Raw genomic sequence first — 14,546 nt, 5'->3', positions numbered from 1 at the left:
ACTGTTATAAAGGACAAAGACAAACACGATTAATTTTTTTAAAAAAAAAACTTAAAACATGCTTAAAATGTTAGCATTCATTGGTCTTAAAGGTGCTTTCTTTGTATTTCTCCCATGGGATCCAAGGAATTGGGCGCACAAAGCTGTGGCTTTTTCTTTTTTCCCCCCAGAGGACAGGGGAAGGAGGAGCCTCAGTCAGTAGTTGGGAGAGAGGCTTGGCTCAGTAGCTCTGCTGTGCAATTGAGAGAAGCTGGAAAAACAAGCTCTGCCTTCCCCCTTTTCTCCCCAAGTGAGGAACTTCAGCCAATGGAGAAAATAGAGATTTTGCTCTGTAGCTCCTGTGTGATTGAGCAATCCTTGTAAAGCAAGCTGTTATGCAGAAGGAAGCAAGAGAAAGGGAGAAGGAGGCAGATGACAGCCAGTTGCTCAGGGGCCTGATAGGAACCCTCCAGGGGCCTGATTTGGCCCCCGGACTGCATGTTTGACACTCGTTATCTAAAGGCTGCTGTCAGTAATGCGGGGCAGAAGATTTTCCAATGTTATATTTTTTTCCATGGAAGAATTTCCTCTCCAAATATGGTTCCTGATGCATTTCAAACATCTTTTGTACATATATTTTACCTTTTAATACTATCATAATCTGATCCTAACCAGGTTTGCCTAGGTGCAGTGAGAATTGTACATCCTGAACTGAAGCAGTAGAGTTCAGAATGCTGGGTGGGTAAGACTTATTCTTTGCAGACAGTGTGTGAGAGAGGAAGACAGGGATGAGAAGTAGAGAGAGGATCTATGGGGGAGCACTTTTCCCTGCATTCATGATTTAAGAGATGGCAGGGTAGCTTCTGTGTTTTGCTGTAGCTTACCTATATATCTGTTAAATATTCTTGGAAAGCCTGCAGACTTCTTAAGAAATGGATTCAGGGGGTCTCCATCTTCCATGAATTTGCCTAATCCCCTTTTAAAGCCATCTAAGCTAGTGGCTATTATCATCACTTCTTGAGGCAGTAAATTCCATAAATTAACTTTGTTTTGTGTGAAGAAATATTTTCTTTTGTGTGACTTGAAATTTCCTGGTCATCAACCTCACTGAATGTCTCTGAGGTCTAGTGTATGGGAGAGGAGCAAGTTCTGTGTATCCAATTTTTCCACGCCATACATAATTTTATAAACATCTATTATGTTTACTTTTTTTTAAAAAAACTGCAAAGCCCTTTTTAGCCATTCTGAGTCTGGAAGGTATTCCAGTCCTTGTTAAATTGTAGTTGCTCCTCTCTGCTCCTTTTCTAGATCTACAGTATTCTTTTTGAGAAGAGAGTGACTAGAACTGTATGTAGTATTCCAAATATTTGTGCATTATCAATCTATGCAAGGGTATTATGGTACTGGTTGTTTTATTTTCTTCACTGCCACATACTTAAGTGGATTATGTTTGCTGTGGAATTCATATATGTTCAGATTTTTAGGAACAAGTATGCAATATACTCTTCCTAGGTATATATCAGTCCAGAACTCAGGTGGTAGTCTGCATTCTAATGACTCACCTTGGCTAAAACTCCTTACAAGCAGAAGTCTAACATGTCAGTGAATATACTTTGCATTTAACCTTCCTGTGTACAATACCTTTTTCTGTGTTGTGTAGTTTCTGTGGGAGGCATTTAAATATGTGGTCCTTACTCCTGCATTTTGACATAGTAAAATCCAGAGCAATATTTGAATTACCTCTTTTTGGAGGCAGTGCTGGAAATTGAAGATAGTTTTATGTGTTGTGCTAAATAAGAATGAACAACTTCCTGTTATCACAAAGTCCTGAAAAAACCTGATAGACTTCTCTTTTATTTCCTTTAGTAGTTCAAATGCATCACCTTCTGAAGGTGCACCACTGCTTGGAAGCTATGGATGTACCCCTCATTCACTTCCGAAATTTCAGCACCCTTCTCATGAACTTCTAAAGGAAAATGGATTTACACAGCAAGTATACCACAAGTATCGCCGTAGATGCCTAAATGGTAAATACATAGTATTTTTGTTGTTGGATATGAAATGCTAAGCTGTGTTTTATTATTGCTTGTGACACAGAGCTGCAGTACTGCAGTCTAAGCTCCGCTCATAACCCAAGTTCGATTCCAGCAGAAGCTGGGTTCAGGTAGCTGGCTCAAGGTTGACTCAGCCTTCCATCCTTTTGAGGTCAGTAAAATGAGTACCCAGCTTGCTGGGGGTAAAGTGTAGATCAGGGGTGGCCAATGGTAGCTCTCCAGATGTTTTTTGCCTACAACTCCCATCAGCCCCAGCCAGCATGGCCAATGGCTGGGGCTGATGGGAATTGTAGGGGGGAAAAAACATCTGGAGAGCTACTGTTGACCACCTCTGGTGTAGATGACTGTGGAAGGCAATGACAAACCACCCCATAATATAAAGTTTGCCAAGAAAACTTTGAGATGTGATATCATCCTATGGGTCAGTAATGACTTGGTGCTTGCACAGGGAGACTACCTTTACCTTTTTATTTACTGTGTGTGTTTAAAGGGTTTAATAGGTAATATGCCTGCATAGCTTTTGGCCCTTAGTTCCAGGAATTATATAATAACTGTTCATTATGTGTGTGTTTACCAGTAGTAGCATTACAACAAACATACCATAAGTATTCCAATGCTTTTATGTTTTTTTCACTTAAGTGAATGTAAACAAAATCTTGAGCTCAGTTATATAGAATGTTTAGGTAGCAGAAAAAGCAACCTAAACAAAAGCAAATTGTCTTGTTATATTGATTTGATTTTACCTATTGTTTTATGCTGTTTTTAGAATGTTGTCATCTGCCCTGAGCCCGTTTTGGAAAAGGGCAGAATAGAAATTGCCAAAATAAATAAACCTCTGAGCAGTAGAAAAATTCCTACCATTTGAAGTAGTTAAATGATTAGGATTAATTTTTAAAAACTAGTTAAATATAAATTATAGTGGCAATTTTTGAAATTCCTTAGTGCATGCCTAGCAGCAGAAGCAAATTTTAAAGTCTATTTAAAGTCTATTTAAATTTCACATCTGAATTTAGTATTCCAGTTAATTTGTTTCTGGAAGCAGATGTCTAAGGTGTGTGCTTTTTGTGCTTTTATAGCAAGCATAGTTTAATGTTGAAACTATGTTTTGCAGTTAGTAGAATTATATTTCTTAACAGGTTGTCTTGTATTTTTCCTTCTCCAGAAAGGAAACGTTTGGGAATTGGTCAGTCTCAAGAAATGAACACACTTTTTCGCTTCTGGTCTTTTTTCCTTAGAGACCATTTTAATAAAAAAATGTATGAGGAATTCAGACAACTTGCTCTAGATGATGCAAAAGAACACTACAGGTAATGTTAGATATATCATTAGAGCTGTAAAGTAAGATGTACAGAAACAGTAACAGAGTGTCAACTTGTGTATCAGTATTGATATTTATTTCATTTGATTTATAACCCACTCTCCCCGAAACTGACTCATTGTAGTTGTTTTACTATGATGCTTCTGGAGCACAAGTATATTGAGGCAAAGGATAGAACAAAAATAATAGGGCTGTTAACTTTTGAATATGGAGGTCAGGTGACAAGACATCTAATTCGAGGAGACTGAACACATGGAGATAAGCTGAACACTAGACTTATTGAGTAACTTTTTTTTTCAGAACCAAGGTATTCAGTTCTCAGAAGCACATGAAGGACTAATTATCAAACTGTGGTGATGTTACCTCTGAGAGATTAAAATCCATCTAATAATAATACATCTTATGTTGAGCAGTTTTGGATATTGTAATCAAAAGGGAGGAAAAAGTGTAAATAAAGTGCATTTCTTTTTCCTTTTTCCCTCCTTTGATGTTTGAAGCTGTTGCCCCATCCCTTCTTGCAAGGGAGATGTGTGCACATCATACTCCAACAGTTGCCTGCCAGATGTTTTTGGGAAGTCCGTAAGAGGGATTAAGAACACTGGAACTTGTATTCAGAGGCATACTGTCTCAGAATTGGGATGTTCCATCTAGCTACCATGACTAGAAGTCATTAATAGGCTTGATCATCCACAAGTTTGTCTGATCTGCTTTTAATGTCAGCTAAGACAGTTGCCATCACATCCCTTATAAATTAAAGTTCCATAAATTAGTATGTTGTGTGAAGTGGTTTGTCTGTTGTGGCCCATTAATTTCATTGGGCGAGTCCTAGTTTTGTCTTTCTCTATTTTGTAACCCCCTTTCCTTTGCCACCACCTCCTCCATTATGACTATATCTAATGGTGAGAGACTGGCCCTCATGCAGATAGTGCTCACAGTCAAGCTAGTGACTGTAGTACAGTTTAGAGTGGTGAAAACATAGGGAATCCCCAGCTCTGAGGGGGGACATGATCGCTCTCTTTAGGTATTTGAAGGGCTGTCACTTAGAGGAAGGCAGGGTGCTGTTCCTGTTGGCAGAAGAGGATAGGACTCACAAGAATGGGTTTAAATTAAGGATGGGAAGGTACTGACTGGATATTAGGGGAAACTTTTTAAAAAGTAAGTTGTTCAACATTGAAATCAGCTACCTAAGAAGGTGGTGAGCTCCCCCTCACTGGCAAATCTTTAGGCAGTGGCTGGACAAACACTTGCAAAGGTTGATCTAGGCTGATCCTGAATTGAGCAGGGGGTTGGACTAGATAGCCTGTATCGTGCCTTCCAACTTTGTGATTCTGTGAAAATCTTAGCTGTTTTTGAAGTTAACTAATCTTGGGATGCACAATATTCTCTGTAATGCATGCACAGACATTGCAAGAAGCAAACCACAATGATAAGGTAACATTTTAGATTGCCTTAGTACCTCAAAAACTGGTGGTGGCCTGGAAACAGCAGCTGGCAGCATGCAGGAAAAGGAAAGTAGTGTTCAGGCAAGCTGTTGTCATTGGTTTACTTTTAAAAATAATTTTGTTTCCCCTTAAGTCTGCCCAGATGCCCCCCTTTACTCTCTCTCTTTTTTTAATTAAAAAGGCTCAATATGGACAGAAAATCTCATAACATGGGCAATTGAACTGAGGAGGAGATAACAGGCAAAACTACCCCTTCTGCCTTTTCCTTCAGCATTTTTTTGCTATTATAAGATGCTCTACAATCAGGAGGGGACAATGTCACACAATTTCCCCTTCTCACTGAATATATACACAAGCTAAGTAAGCTGATAATTAAGCGAAGTTGAATCCCCAAAATTACTGTTTTTAAGAAATACTGTGGAGTCTCTTAAACGTGATATAGTTTAAGACCTCAGCCTATCTTAATCTGGTGCTGTCATCATTTGAAGCATTCTGTGTTGCATGAGTTTTCTCTGTGCAGGTCCCCCAACCCCTGGCATTGCCTGGATGGGATGAGGGAAGGGATGACAGGAAAGATCAGCTACTGTGAGCACTTTTTTTGCTACTGGTGCTCACAATAGGATATTTTCCCTATTATCTCTTCACTCAGGATTTGATTCCAATTATATCAGAGGACTGTCTGTAATATATGTGTTGACTGGTCATTCTTTCAAAGAATTTCAAAAGATTGATGAGGGAGGACTTACGGTATGCTTAGCACTTTGAGATTTAATACTGCTTTCCACCAATTTACCCTGGACAGATTTTTAGCATAACATACTCGTAACTTCCTGTTTTCCCCCTTCAGTTCTTTTAAAAATCTGATGTGTCAGAGAAGCCCAAGATTTGATGACAAGTTGCATATTTTTTATAACCTAGAAATGTCTACCACAGTTTCTTTAAGAACTCCCTGGGTAAATGCTGTTATCAGATGGCTTTTTAACTTTACATTAGCTCCAGAACTTTCTCTCTTGTTTCTTTTATTGGATTAGGTCTGCAGATGTCATTGCCCCAAAAGATGATTTAAGGCCGAGGTGGCTAAACTTAAGCTCGGGAGCCACATGTGGCTCTTTCACACATATTGTGTGGCTCTCGAAACCCCCACTGCCCTGTTGACCAGCTTGGAGAAGGCATTTGTCTCTTTAAATCACTTCTCCAAGCCAGCCAGTGACTTGGGGAATGCATTTAAAGTTAAAGTTGCTTGCTTTCTACTTCTCTTTCTCTCCTCCCTCCCCCATCTGTTTCCTCCCTCCCTTCCCTTCCTTTCTGTTCTGTCTTGCAGCTCTCAAACATCTGGCATTTATTCTACATGGTTTTTACGTTAAGCAAATTTGGCTACCCCTGATTTAGGGCATGAGTATCTGTCCAATATCTTCTTCAGTTAAGACTGAAGCAAAAAAGATCTTTTTATTACCCTTTTCAGTACCAATGTTGTACAATAGTTGAACTGACTCCTTGACTAGTTAGCTAATTCTGATGTATTGTAGCTTTTCAGTAGTATGCTTCTTAAACTATTTTCGTTTGTCTTATTGTCAACACATTTTGTTCTTGTTTTTTATAGAATCATAGCGTTGGAAGGGACCTCTAGGGTCATCTAGTCCAACCCCCTGCACAATGCAGGAAACTCACAAACACTTCCCCCTAAATTCACAGGATCTTCATTGCTGTCAGATGGCTATCTAGCCTCTGTTTAAAAACCACCAAGGAAGGAGAGCCCACCACCTCCCGAGGAAGCCTGTTCCACTGAGGAATTGCTCTAACAGTCAGGAAGTTCTTCCTAATGTTGAGCCGGAAACTCTTTTGATTTAATTTCAACCCAATGGTTCTAGTCCTACCTTCCAGGGCCACAGAAAACGATTCCACACCATCCTCTATATGACAGCCCCTCAAGTACTTGAAGATGGTGATCATATCACCTCTCAGCCACCCCTTCTCCAGGCTAAACATCCCCAGCTCCTTCAACCTTTCCTCATAGGACTTGGTCTCCAGACCCCTCACCATCTTTGTCACCCTCCTCCGGACCCATTCCAGCTTGTCTATATCCTTCATAAAATGTGGTGCCCAAAACTGAACACAGTGCTCCAGGTGAGGTCTCACCAGAGCAGAGTAAAGCAATACCATCACATCATGTGATCTGGACACTATACTTCTGTTGATACAGCCCAAAATTGCATTTGCCTTTTTAGCCACTGCATCACACTGTTTACTCACGTTCAATGTATGATCCATTAAGACCCCTAGATCCTTTTCGCACATTCTACTGCTAAGACAAGTCTCCCCCATCCTATAACCATGCATTGAATTTTTCCTATCTAAATGCAGAATTTTACATTTATTCCTGTTAAAATACATTTTATTGACTGTCAAGGTCATCCTGTATCTTGTTTCTGTCTTCTTCTGTGTTTGCAACCCCTCCCAATTTAGTATCATCTGCAAATTTAATAAACATTCCCTCTATTCCTTCATCCAAATCATTGATAAAGATGTTGAACAAAACGGGTCCCAGGATCCCTGAGGCACTCCACTTGTCACTCCTCTCCAAGAGGAGGAGGAACCATTCACAAGCACTCTTTGAGTGCAATCTGTCAGTTACAGATCCACCTAACGGTAACAGGAACCAAACCACATTTTACCAACTTGTCAACAAGGATATTATGTGGAACCTTATCAAAAGCCTTACTGAAAGCAAGATAAATGACGTCTACAGCATTCCCCCGATCCAGCAAGGTAGTCACTTTCTCAAAAAAAGAGATCAGGTTAGTCTGACATGACTTGTTCTTGAGAAAACCATACTGCTCTTAGTAATCACATCCATTCTTTCTAAATGTTCCAGGATTGCCTGTTTGATGATTTGTTCTAAAACTTTTCCAGGTATAGATGTCAAGCTTATGAGTCGGTAGTTACCCGGATCATCTTTTTCCCCCTTTTTGAAGATGGGGACAATATTTGCCTGCCTCCAATCTTCTGGCACTTTCCTTTTCTCTAAGAATTCTCAAAAATAATAGCCAGAGGCTCAGAAATTACATCCGCAAGTTCTTTTAGAACCCTTGGATGTAATTCATCTGGCCCTGAGTACTTCGTTTCATTTAAAGAAACTAGGTGTTTATGTACTACCCCTATGCTGATCCTAGGTTGGAACTTCATACCCTCCTTATATGTTCTGTTTTTGCCATGTTGAGCACCGTTTCTCTCAGAAGAGAAGACTGAGGAAAAGTAGGAATTGAGCAGTTCCGCCCTCTCTTCATTACCTGTTACAATTTTACTTTCTTGCCCTCGCAATAGGCCTACCATGTCCTTGCTCTTTTTCTTACTCTGAACATAAGAAAAGGACCCTTTTTTGTTGTTTTCCTTTGTTAAAATTCGTGCAACAGATTTACATCTTAGTTTTGATTTATATCACATCTTTTCTGCCTTCTAGGAGTACCAAAGGCAGTTTACATCCAAACTTTAAGAAAATCACCTATAAAATACATTAAAAAACTAAAACAATCAAAACAGAAGCAAAAATGTATCAATAAAGGCCATATATTAACTTTCATCAATCAAAGAAGGAGTACAGCAAAACAATGATAACACATACCTCAAAGACCTTGCAGAATAACAGCATCTTTTGTCTACTCTGGAAGGCCTGAAGGGTGCAATTCTTGCCTCCTGAGAGTTCTAGAGGCAGCTGCTGAAAGGAACTTGTCACAGATTCCTACAGCCCAATTTAAGATAAGACAGGTTTCTGCAAGAAAGATCCATTCATCTGTTTGAGGTCTTAACTTGAGTAGTTTGATAAGTGCAGTTCCAATTAGAACTCTAGTAGCTGCATTTTGAATTAGCTGAGTTTTCCAGTGTGTACTCATAGGCAGATTCATGTAGTATAAGTAGTGTATGTTATAATTGAATCAGGACATCACCGAGACATATGTATAACGATGGCCCAATCAGCTTTTTTTTCAAGAACTGTGCAGCTAGGAACCAGCCTAAGCTGAAATAATGTATTCCTGGAAACTTTTGCCACTTGGCTGTCTATGTGCATTTTTGTAATGTTATTTATTCAACAGGTATGGTCTGGAATGTTTGTTCCGGTTTTACAGCTATGGGTTGGAGAAGAAGTTCAGGCAAGAGATCTTCAGAGATTTCCAAGAAGAAACAAAAAGAGACTATGAATCTGGTAATACCTTGTTGATAATGATCTTTTATGATATTACTTTATTTCGTAATTGATTTTTAGATTTCTCAACTTTATTCTTATTTCTAGGTCAGCTATATGGACTTGAAAAATTTTGGGCTTATCTGAAGTATTCACAGTCTAAGACTCCGCCTATTGATTCAAAACTTCAAGAATACCTCTTTAACTTTAAAAGATTGGAAGATTTCAGAGTTGATGTAAGTGGTAAAGTTCTTCTGAGCAAATAGTATGCTGAGTTAGCTACATAATTTAAACTATTGACCTGAAGAGTAATTAAAATATGGAAACCTGAAGAGTAATTAATGTGGAATTCACTGCCACAGGAAATGGTGATTGAAAAATAAACAGGAGATTACAATGTAGGAAATGCAAAAAACAACGGAAAACACTGTGAAAGAAGGCTACTCAGTAACTTAAAAATATGTTTAAAATACTGTCTTTTATAGGTATTTTATATAATATAAAGTAGTATTTCATACATTTTGTACACTTTTAATCAAATTACATAACACCAAGCACTTCTCAAATTACCAGAGCTGGCCCGCCCACTAGGGAAACTAAATACTGTCTAGGACGCCAAATTCGACCTCCCTCCCCACCCCCTAGGCAAATCCCTATTTGTCTCCTCCTCCCTCCCTCGACGCTTTGTCAAAATTTTAATGCCTGGGATCAGCGGGTAAAACCACACCGGGGGCTGGCAGCTCCTATGCCGCCCCTCTGGCGCACTCACGATTAGCGCCGGGGCAGCAGCGGTGAGTGAGCCATTGAAAGAGTGCTTGCGCTTCTGCCTCCTCCCCACTTCCTTCCCATGCAATCCAGGAAGGAAGTGGAGAGGAAAAAGTGGCACGCCCACTCTTTCAGTGGCTTGCTCACCGCTGTTGCCCCAGCGCTTATTTTGAGCGTGCCAGAGGGGCGGCATAGGAGCTGCCAGTCCCCGGCATGGTTTTACCCACTGATCAGCTGATTGGCAAGGGGTGGTGGTCAGCTTTTAAAGAGCCTGGGAGTGTGACATTTCTCTGTCCATTCCTGGGCATTAAAATTGTGACAAAGGGATGAGGGAGGGAGGAGGCACTGTGTGGGGGAGTGGCAGGGTGCATTGCTGCATGGTGCCATGGAGGGGGCAGTGGGACGGCGAGGCTGTTTGGGGCGCTATGCACCCTAGGGCTGGCCCTGCGAATCAAAGTAATACAAAGAAAAACAGTCCAAAGTTCTGTCCAATCCCATGTGTAGTGGGAACCACAAACATTCTGAAGCAATGATGACAGGATGACGACTCAACGAGAAACTGGTTGTACACAGGTTTCAAATAGGTTTTTCTTCCTGGTCAGTAACACTTTCTGAAACATCATTCCTTGTCATTAATTTCCAATACAGAACTATTACAAAACAGAGAATACACACCGTTCTACTGCATGCAACATAAGTATGTCAAATTCATATCCAAAGGTAATCTACTATTTCAGATTGAAACTTAGCACAGTAATTAAGCCAATCACCTATTAATCTTCTGACCATACAAAAACTTTTATGTTTACTCCATTTGCACAGATGAATAATTACATAAGGTACCTATCAAAGACAATATTTTAAACATATTTCTTAATGGCTATTGAGTAGCCTTGTATCACAGTGATTGTTTTACTCCATTTTTTGCAGGATATGGTGAGGGCTACAAGCATAGATAGCTCCGAGAGGGAATTGGATAAACACATGAAGCAGAGGTTCATAAGTGGCTATTAGCCACAAGGTATAAATGGAACATTATGTCTGGGGCAGTGATGCTCTGTATTTTTGGTGTTTGGGGGCAACAGTGGAAGGACTTCTGGAGTTCTGGCCCTGCTGGTTGACCTCTGATGGCACCTGGGTTTTGGCTACTGTGTGACACAAATGTTGAACTAGATGGGCTGCCAGCCTGGTCCAACATGACTTCTCTTTATGTTCTTACGTAAAAGAGGTACTTTTCTCCCTTTCTCACAATACAAGAACTCGTGGGCATTCGATGAAATTGCTGAGTAGACAGGTTAAAAAGGATAAAAGGAAGTACTTCTTCACCCAAAGGGTGATTAACATGTGGAATTCCCTGCCACAGGAGGTGGTGGCAGCCACAAGCATGGCCACCTTCAAGAGGGGTTTAGATAAAAATATGGAGCAGAGGTCCATCAGTGGCTATTAGCCACAGTGTGTGTGTGTGTGTGTATATATATATATATATATATATATATATATATATATATATATATATATATATATAAAAATTGGCCACTGTGTGACACAGAGTGTTGGACTGGATGGCCCATTGGCCTGATCCAACATGGCTTCTCTTATGGTATGTTCTAAAGTCAAAATTAATGTAAACTAGTCAAAAGCCTGTTATGATTGGAGTAGCTTTTAAATTTTACCTACTAAGTGCCTGGATAAAGAAGGATAGCCAGCTTTATGCAGTAGTGAGGGCTGTTTCTGTCATGTAGTTTACCAGCATCATGCTGATTTCTCAGTCTAACTCAAAATTGCATCACACCTTTAATGCGGTAAATTCTAGGCCATGGCTTGTGGTTTTCTATGCTGTTTTTAATTTGGCATGTTTAGACTTGCAACAGCCTCCTGTAACTAGCTGATTAATCTGGGTTCACTGAAAAGTTGGAATTGTTCTTTGTAAAGACTGGACAATCCATTCAGGATGCTGCTTGAGCTTTCTTGATAATGGTAATGGTACAGTGAAAAAAAGAGAAGACAGCATCATTCAGTGGTGGTACCCCATGCTGTGGTACAAATGCATCTAAAATTTGTGTAAATTTCAGCCAGATACTGGCTGCTGGTTTTATGTTTGATACCTGCTTTACAGACTGTGATTTGTCTGGCAGTACAAAAATACATGCATCATTTCAAATAACTTTAGTGTTTCAGAATCAGGAGAGGCTTAAAACAAGAATGAAAACTTTATCACCATCTCTGTTTTTTGTTATCTTTTAAAAAAGAAACATTATTACTGCCATTTGAACAGACTATATGCTGCACAAAACTCTTCTTGAGGGCATTGATTGCCATGTCTGTTTTTCATTGCTGATTATGATTTCAGATTAATGAACAGGAACTCTGCTTGTTAGATAGCTGTGCTAAGTGTATTCTAATTTGCTCACTGTTTCAGCCTCCTATTGGTGAAGAATCTGGGAGAAAAAGGCATTTAACTGGTGAGGAGAGTGATCATCATCAACATCAATCCAGTTCATCTAAAACCCTTGCTAATTCCACAGCTACCTCTCAGACTCAAGTCCCAATAAACTTTCCCACTGCAAATATTGTACAGGAGTTGAGTAACAGCATATACCAGAACAATACTGCCACAAAATCAAGAAGTGACATAACTGAGCAATAGACTTTCACTAAGCTTGAACCTTGAGATCAACTTCTAATGCCAGTATTTTAGCTCAAGGATCTTCAGGGAGAACTATTTTAATGCTTGATTAAAAAAAATATAGGAAAAACGAAGGATTGCATTTGCTTTCTCACAAGATTAAGTTCCAAATACTTCCCCCTAATCAATTGTACTGGGTTTTGGGATTGTCTTAAGAGATCCTAGAGAAATATCTTCTGGTCTAGGTTCTGTTATCCCTGACCTTCTGTTTACAGGTGTCATTCCAGTACAATATACAAAAGTATTTCAGAATGCCTTACATTTCAGCTCATATTTCATCAAGAAGTTATGGGATGCTTGTACTACATAAAGCTTTTCTTTTCATTCATAGTTTCCATTATTTCTACTTATGGAAGCCAAAAAGAGAGGACTTTTTTTTTAATACAGAAAGAGAGGATTTAATTTGGTAAACGCACATATAACTACATCTTTTTTGTAACATGCACACTCCACAATGTATAGGATTGTGCACATTTCTTCGGTGCTGAATTCCATTCAATTATTTTGCTATCTAGTTCTTTTATTTCAGGATCTTTGTAATTTTGAGTGGGGAGTTTTGCATTAAGCATCAATCTATTTGGTTTTAAGATGTTTTCTTTTATGCTGGTTCTTATTTGTACTTGAGCAAAATAGATTAGAGGGGAAAGGGTGTGACTGCATTGTCATATTTAATAAATTACAGTTTAAGCAGGCAAATAAAATGGTAGATGGGCTCTCAAATCGCCCTCTGGTTAGTAGAGGTACTTGTGTTTTCCATTCAGTTTCTCTTCTCCATGTAAGTAACTCACACTGCAAGGATGATTTTTAAGCATGTGATTATATTTTAATATTTGAGACAGTTTCAAGAGAAATTTTAAAAAATGTAGCACTCCATCAAAAAAATTCAGTGCCAGAATGACTATGAATAAAGTTAAATATTATGCTCTGGTGTCCAAGACCAACTGACTTTAAATTGGTCAAGACATCATTTTCCTTAAATGTAAATGATTCATTCAAAAACAAATTTATAGGTGGAAGATAACTGGATGCATATCACCTGTAATTTCTCAATAGTTTCAGTTATTGTGATTTTAAAAAGATTAGAAAAGGAAGGCCTCTTTAAAGTTGAAGGAGATGGAATAGGAATAGGTGTATTTTTACTATATACAGCAAACCAGTGAAACTTGGCAGCCTTCAGGTAAATTTCTAGAAGCCTAACACTGTTTGCCTTATTGTGGGAAGAGATACTAAATGATCCAACATTAATTTTAACGGATTTATTTGGCAGAAAGTTGCAGCACATTACATTTTTTGTCATTGTGCCTTCTGGAACTGAGTAGAACAATTATGAATATGTGCATATTTGCATTTGAGTATCTGGATTTCCAAGTACTTTGTACACTCAAACTAGTCTTTTAGAATTGCTCTATTTTGAAAAGAAACTAGGATTTGATGACACACATTTTATATAGCATCTTTTCAATGTTCTGAAATTGTATATCTCAAACCTGTGTTCAATCTGTGCCACCTCCTCCGTGAAAATGATGCAATTGTAAATTTGGATTTAAACTGTATATAAAAGAGATATATTTACTTTAATTTCTTTGAATGAAATGTGTGCATATTTAGCATAATTTGTGGTATATTTGCAGATTTTATAAAAATGCAAAAAAAATCATGTGTATTGTGTATACTTTTAAAAACATTTTCTTTGATAGTGTGTGTTAATTTTATTGAAGTTAATCTGAATGTATGGAGCAGGGGTCATTTCATAGAAAACGAGATGCCAGAGCTCATTATCACAGCTCATTTGCATATGCCACACACCCCTGACATCACCGGAAGGTGTACTAAATTATATCAGCTCAGCATCTACCTTAAAATGCTTCTTGAATTATAATTGTCATAATAAAAATCTTACTATCATACTTCTTAAATTACTTTCTCCTATGTGGCCACAGTGGCATGATGATTTCCATCTGTCTGCTTTATGTTTTGGTTATTTTCCCATTTTTTGTGGAGAAAAATATTAGAAAGTTTGTCAAATCTTAAGAGCTCAGCAAAATTCTCACAAGCTGGGTTGAACAATGGAGCCCAGAAGCAAGTTTTTTTTGTGGGGGGGAGGGGGCTAAGAAAGGGCACAATA

At 38.8% G+C, this 14,546-nt stretch overlaps 1 protein-coding gene across 2 annotated transcripts in view; it reads left to right on the top strand.

Moving 5' to 3' along the window:
* The window catches only part of LARP1B (La ribonucleoprotein 1B), a 53,276-nt gene extending 38,948 nt beyond the window's left edge, over positions 1 to 14,328 (top strand). For both annotated transcript variants that reach the window (XM_060246800.1, XM_060246799.1), the window contains exons 15-19: positions 1,846 to 2,006; positions 3,196 to 3,340; positions 8,882 to 8,991; positions 9,079 to 9,206; positions 12,155 to 14,328. In XM_060246800.1, the coding sequence (XP_060102783.1) occupies positions 1,846 to 2,006; positions 3,196 to 3,340; positions 8,882 to 8,991; positions 9,079 to 9,206; positions 12,155 to 12,382 (772 nt within the window). In that variant the 3' untranslated portion in view covers positions 12,383 to 14,328. The remainder of the gene's footprint in view (positions 1 to 1,845; positions 2,007 to 3,195; positions 3,341 to 8,881; positions 8,992 to 9,078; positions 9,207 to 12,154) is intronic.
* The last annotated feature ends 218 nt before the right edge of the window (positions 14,329 to 14,546 follow it).

Source organism: Heteronotia binoei, chromosome 9, assembly GCF_032191835.1.
Source record: "Heteronotia binoei isolate CCM8104 ecotype False Entrance Well chromosome 9, APGP_CSIRO_Hbin_v1, whole genome shotgun sequence".
NCBI lineage: Eukaryota > Metazoa > Chordata > Lepidosauria > Squamata > Gekkonidae > Heteronotia > Heteronotia binoei.
This window is presented reverse-complemented; position numbering and strand designations above follow the sequence as displayed.